The 6,000-nt window shown below is 50.1% G+C and overlaps 1 protein-coding gene across 3 annotated transcripts in view; it reads left to right on the plus strand.

Annotated features, from left to right (window-relative positions):
- WDFY4 (WDFY family member 4) overlaps positions 1-6,000 on the plus strand; it is a 307,995-nt gene that overhangs the window by 34,882 nt on the left and 267,113 nt on the right. For all 3 annotated transcript variants that reach the window (XM_017504669.2, XM_037729965.1, XM_037729964.1), the window contains 3 exons: positions 228-334; positions 2,388-2,522; positions 5,009-5,198. In XM_017504669.2, coding sequence (XP_017360158.1) covers positions 228-334; positions 2,388-2,522; positions 5,009-5,198 — 432 coding nt within the window. The remainder of the gene's footprint in view (positions 1-227; positions 335-2,387; positions 2,523-5,008; positions 5,199-6,000) is intronic.

The raw sequence follows: 6,000 nt of genomic DNA on the forward strand, positions 1-6,000 counted from the left end.
CTACTAAACAGGGACAGTGGTGTGAAAAAGGCTGTCTTCCAAGGAGGTTAGTCTGGCAGGGTGTGGAACGTTTAGTAGAGATGCAGGTGGCTTTAGGGACATGTAGGCAAGATGCCAAAGTCCTCTACAGATGCTCAGGCACATCTCTTGGGAAGAGGGGATCCTGGATGGAGATGAAGCTGAGTGGGCAGGTCGCTGTATGCCCTGCTGGTGACACTGTCTTCCAGAGCAAGCTCGGTTGGCGGCTGGGCAGTTGCTGCGGTGGAAGGGGGACATGGATCAGGATGGCTACTTGCTCCTGAAGTCGGTGTACGTGCTCACGGGGACAGACTCGGTGAGTTTCAGGCCATCGGCCTCCACCCTGGGCACTGCTCATCCAGGTGCAGAGGAGGTCCAGCACAGGGCGGTGGCATGTCCCAAAAAGGCCTTTCTTTTCATAAAACAGATTTATTATTTCTCCTCCCTCCTCCCATTCTGGTGTAGAACATGGACTTCAGAGGTGGAAATTCCCACTTTCTCAGTTGACAAGTTGTGTGTAACTGTGGGCAAATTGCTTTACCCTCCTGTCCCGTGGTTGCATTTCTAATTTTAGGATTGAGGATAATAACACCTCTTTTCTGGGGTTAGTGTGGGATTGTTAATGGCTGATGTTTATTGAATACTTCCTACACGTGGGGCAAGGCTGGGTGTGTCCCAGACATCATCAGTGAATCCTCCCAAGGACCCTATGAGTCAGATCACCGGGATGCTGGTGAGTGATGAGAATTCAGGCTTACCTACGCTATGCATCTGTGGTCTGTCTGACTCCAGATCCCATGCTCAGAGCCACTGTTCTTTGTTTCTTCCTGTTAGGGTCAGCCTGAATGATGTGCCCTCTAAGTATCTGTCCTGGCCTCGCCTAGAGATGAGGCATTTCCTCTTCCTTCCCTTCCCACTCATGCCTGCTGCATGCCAGGAACAGCAGAGAACCAGGGTGGCTGCTGCCCTCAGTGTAATTTCTCCAAATTCTTCCAGCCTCTACCTGTTACCAGTTCCAAAGCTGCTTCACTAGATGAACCCAGACATGAGATGGGCCTTTGCAGCCATGCATGGAGGGGTGACAGGAGCACATCATGCAGTACTCGTCTGGGGTCAGGGGGTGGTGTCTGACCTGGGAAGTTAACTGAAGGGAGGACCTCCTGAGTCTTCTTCAGGTAAACTGCCTGCACCACTGTCAGGCACAGCAACCTGAAGCACAGCATGAGGGCTCATCTCATCTGCCCCTGGGGAAGGAGTCTCTGCCGTCTGATTGGTGACACATTAACCTAAGGGTGTGTTTTTCACTGCCTGTGCATGGTGCATCATGAGTGAGGTGGGGGAAGGACAGGGAGAACTGCCCTGATGGGGTCAAGGTTAACAAGATGTCAAATACATGGAGGACAGTACCTTGCACTGTCAACCTTTGGGAGGAAGGCTAGGACCAGCAGCCTGCGTCTAGTCCTGATCCTGGTCCAGACTGTACATTCATCGTTCTCTTTCTCTGACTTCCCCAGAGTGTCTGTCAGGTTAACCAATGGGGTGGGAAGTTGCATGGACAGCGTTCCATAGGTTGACCTCACAGGTGCTCATATGTGCACGTGCACACATGCATGCACATACACATGCATGCACACACACGCGCACACATACACACACACACACAGAGGCTGCAGCTGAAGTAATCCCACTGGAGCTGCAGGCAAAGCCCCAGGAACAAAGACCCCAGGAAGCTCCTGGGAGGCTGGTCTCCATCTGTGCAGACTTCCTGTCCTCTTGACTTCTGTCTGGCAGCCCTGAGCTATTTAGTTGAGATGCTGGCTGATTGTCAGTCATCACCTATTAGACTTTTTGGACCTTGATGAGATCTGTCGGGGATCTAGATGAGAGGGCAGGAAGGGGCCTGATCAGGTCCTCACCTCTGTGGTTCACACACATATTATCAACCTCCCCTCCAGACTGCTTTCCCTTCCTAATCATGAGTCCCCGGACCACCTCCTAGTCAGGAGGTCCCGGACCACAGTCACCCAGTAGGATTTGCTAGGAAGCCCTTGTATTCCAATCTCTACAATCCCTCTCCTTTTCCCTCCTTTCTACCCACCCTCCCTCCCTTCCTTCCTTTCTTCCTTCTTTCTATCTATGAATCTTATAAAGGAGCTATGGAGCACATAGTAAGCACTTTATATAAACTTAATCATCACAGCCACCCTAGGTGCATCCTCTGGTTGTCAGCATTTCACACTTGAGGACTGGATCTTAGAGGGACTGTCCCCCAGCCCCACTGAAATGGTTGCAGGGGCCTGCTCCTGGGTCCGGGCTGACCTGCTTCTGCTGCCTTGCTACCTGGGGTCACATGTGCTCTTCTCTTGCAGGAGACGCTGGGCAGGGTTGCTGAGTCTGGGCTTCCAGCCCTGCTCCTACAATGCCTTTACCTCTTCTTTGTCTTTCCTCTGGACAAAGATGAGCTTTTTGAGAGTGATGTTCAAGTTCAAAGGATGTTTGTGCAGGTGAGTTCGAGGAGGGCCTCCATCTCCCTGGGTCAAAATTTCACTTCGGGGACAGACTCTCCGATGCTTCCTGGAGATGTTTTTATCTTTCTCAGCCCTGGTTCCCAAGCTCCTCTGATCTCCCAGAGGGTCCAGCCTCCCCTGCCCCTCACCCCCCACCCTCATGCTCTGCACAGCCTGCATGGTTGGAAAATGAATTGCCCCCTCTTCTCTGCACCTCATCTTGTCCCTGTAGCACTGCCCCCTCCCTTGCTGTCTCCCAGAAATGTGGTCCCCTGCCCCTGCACTTAGCTCCCCTGCACCCACCCAGCTCCCCTCCTCCAGTCTGCATTCTCAAGTCCTGCCTACCCTCCCTGGCATCTGGAACCTCCTCTCTGCCCCCTTCTCCTCTGTTAACAAGCACAATCTGCCCCACTAGCTAAACAGCAGCCGATTTTTTTCTCAGTATAAGCTTTGTACCCACCCCTGTGCCATGACCTCACGTGGGTCACCTTCATGAGCCCTCTCTGTCATCCTAGGATACATCTGTAAGTAGTGTTGTCATCCTCGGTCCATACAAACTGAGGCATGGTGAGTGAGCATGGGGTCTGGAGTCACAGAGGTCTTGGGTGGGGCTGAGATTGGCACCCTTGAGTAAGCTTGCATTTACCTGTTCTCAGCACCTTTTCCCTTCCTCTCAGAAGACATCTCAGGCCTCTAAGTATAAAACACGATTTCCTCCTGTCATTCCCCATCTTTCTTCTTCTCTTTGACTGACTAACTTCTCACCTTCTCCCCCTGTCCACTTCCGGGCAGTTTTTGCTTTATCAGCTTCTGAGATGCTGGGCTCTCCAGAAAATTCTTCCTGCTCCCTGAGCTTGTGAGGGAGGGTACGGAGGACCATGGGGCCTGTCACTATGTGTCCAATGTCTGCAGTGTCTCACACAGAGCAGGTGCTTGTGAGTGTTCAGTGAATTCCCAAATGCAACTGTCCATGGTACATACGTGTCCACGTTAGCATCCGCATTAGACAAATTCCCAAGCCTATTCTTCATTTCCAGAGGGTAGTGCCTGAGTTCTGGCAGGTTCCATTAAAGTGGGTTACCCTCTGAGTTGCATTTGTTGAAATGTAGGTGTTAACTGCTTGTATGTAAATCATATTCTAAGTGGAGGCCAGGACACTGCACCACACACTTTCACAAATGTTTACTGTGTGGCTTTTAGGTGCCCTACAGGGAAATAGTGCAGGGTCTGCCTTTGAAGTCCTGTGTGTGTGGACAGAATGTGTGCCACAGGGAATAGACCACACCTACATTCCTCAAGGGTTTCTGTTACTTTCACAAAAATATACCGAGCCCCTACTGTGCGAAGCTCTACGCCACACCTACGGTTACTGCAGCAAGCATTGGGCTTCACTTTGAGAGGTGACAGAAGGGTGAAGAAGCCAAACAAGGGGAAAACGATCCAGAAACAAGTGTGTAGTCAGCAATGAAAAAAAAAAAAAACAGAGATGGGCTTTGCTCTGTTGCCCAGGCTGCACTGCAGTTAGCAATTTTTTAAGTGCTACGTAGGTAAAGCCAAAGGTGTGCTGGGCGATGAGGGTGAGAGGCTGTGATCTGTATTAGAGAATCAGTGAAGTCTGTTCTGAGGGCGTGGCATTTAACTAGAGAGCTGAGGGTTGGCAGGGTCAGAGGAGGCAGCCTGGCCTGTTGGGGTGGAGGAAGTGGAAAGAAGCAGAGAAATGGCCATGCAAGCTCAGGCGCAGGTGAGACCTTGGTCACGTGGCCACACCTACCTGCAAGGCAGGCAGGGAAATGGGACCCGCAGCTGAGGTCCACAATGTCCAGCTTCTCTCTGTATCAGCCTAGAAGGAGCAAATGCCTTCATTCCCATGGAAGGAGCTTGTGATATTTGCCACACTGGCAGCAGGTCCTGTTGGACCACCGAGAACCCAAGGGAGTGGATAAAGTGGGTGAGAAGGCAGTGCTGGGATTTTATCCCACGTGGAGAAGAAGCTTTTGTAAGTCCCTCTATTAGCCATCAGGAAAGGGAATTGGTGGAAACAAGGAGCCCAGTTAGGAGGTTATATGCTGACTCAGTGGTCTTAGGGAGAAGTAGAGTCTGAGTGTCAATGAGGAATTCTGAAACACTTCCCTTTTTAAACAGCTCAGGGTCCTATTAATTCTATACCTTAATTGTGGGTGACATTTTTCGGTAGTTCCATTAAAAAGATACAAAGTCAATTACTTATTTATTATTCTGATTTGGAAGGGATAACAATTACTTGTATAGGGCCAATGCAGTCACACTGGAGCCCCAGGCCCTGCCACCCTTTCCTAGGGGGCTCTGTTGACCTGCTGGTCTAGAGCAGAGGGTGACCCCATGCAATCCTATCCTTCCCACTGAGACATGCCCATCAGTGCTCCAGAGAAGTAGGGAACAAATCTGTCCGAGGAAGGAGGCTTCCTAACCAGGCCTCCTTGGCTCTTTATCTTCTTATTTTTCAGATGTTGCTCAATATTTGCAGCGACTCCCAGGGCCTGGAGGGACTCCTCTCAGGAAGCGAGCTGCAGTCTCTGCTGATTGCCACGACCTGCCTTCGGGAGAACAACTGCTGCTTCTGGAAGGAGCCCACCTTCTGTGTGCTGAGAGCAATCTCCAAGGCCCAGAACCTCAGCATCATCCAGTACCTGCAGGGTATGGCCTGGGAGGCTAGGTGTGGGCTGTGGGCCATGGAACGGCTTCCCTTGAACTCAGAGCAAAGGCTGAGGGATCACTTTCTATGAGATGTAGGGTGCTCTTGCAGCCTCTCTATAGAATTCTGGGACCAAAGAAGAGATGAATGGGCAGCCATGCCCAGGAGATAATTCTACATTGCTTGGCTCCCTTCATAAAAGTGCTTTTCTTGTTCATTTTGCTGCTCTATTGGAAGAAGGAGGGAAAGAGTATCTAACTGTGCACATACTACCAATCAGACACTGTGCTGTGCCCATTTGTACATATGTGTACAAACAAGCATTTGTGCTTGTTTCTTTGAGATAGCTCTTAATGCTATTTTGCAATGGGGAAAATAGAGATTAAGAGTAGTAGAAGAATATTTCAAGGCTATTCATCTATTGAAGAAGAGAATGCAATTTCAAACTTAAAGATGCTTGATTCCAGCACCCTGATTTCTATCTTAGAAACCATGTATAGGGGTTAAGGCCAAAGACTCTGGAGCTACACAGCCAGGAATGGACTCCGGCTCTGTCCTCGTAGTTGAGTGAGCGTGAGCTCAGGCACTTAACCATCAGGATGCCTCAGTTCTCTCATCTGTAAAATGGGGATAATAATACTGCTGATCTTATTGGATTGTTGTGATTCTTTGCGGCTCTTCTGAGTCCTCACAGCTGAGAGGCTGAGCTTGTGTTATCTCACAGGTAGTTTTTCTGATCCACTGGATTGGCTTCCCCAGTACTCAAAAGAGGTTTTTCTTGATGAGAGATTTCTAAAAGCAGTG

Source organism: Cebus imitator, unplaced genomic scaffold, assembly GCF_001604975.1.
Source record: "Cebus imitator isolate Cc_AM_T3 unplaced genomic scaffold, Cebus_imitator-1.0 Scaffold326, whole genome shotgun sequence".
NCBI classification, from domain to species: domain Eukaryota; kingdom Metazoa; phylum Chordata; class Mammalia; order Primates; family Cebidae; genus Cebus; species Cebus imitator.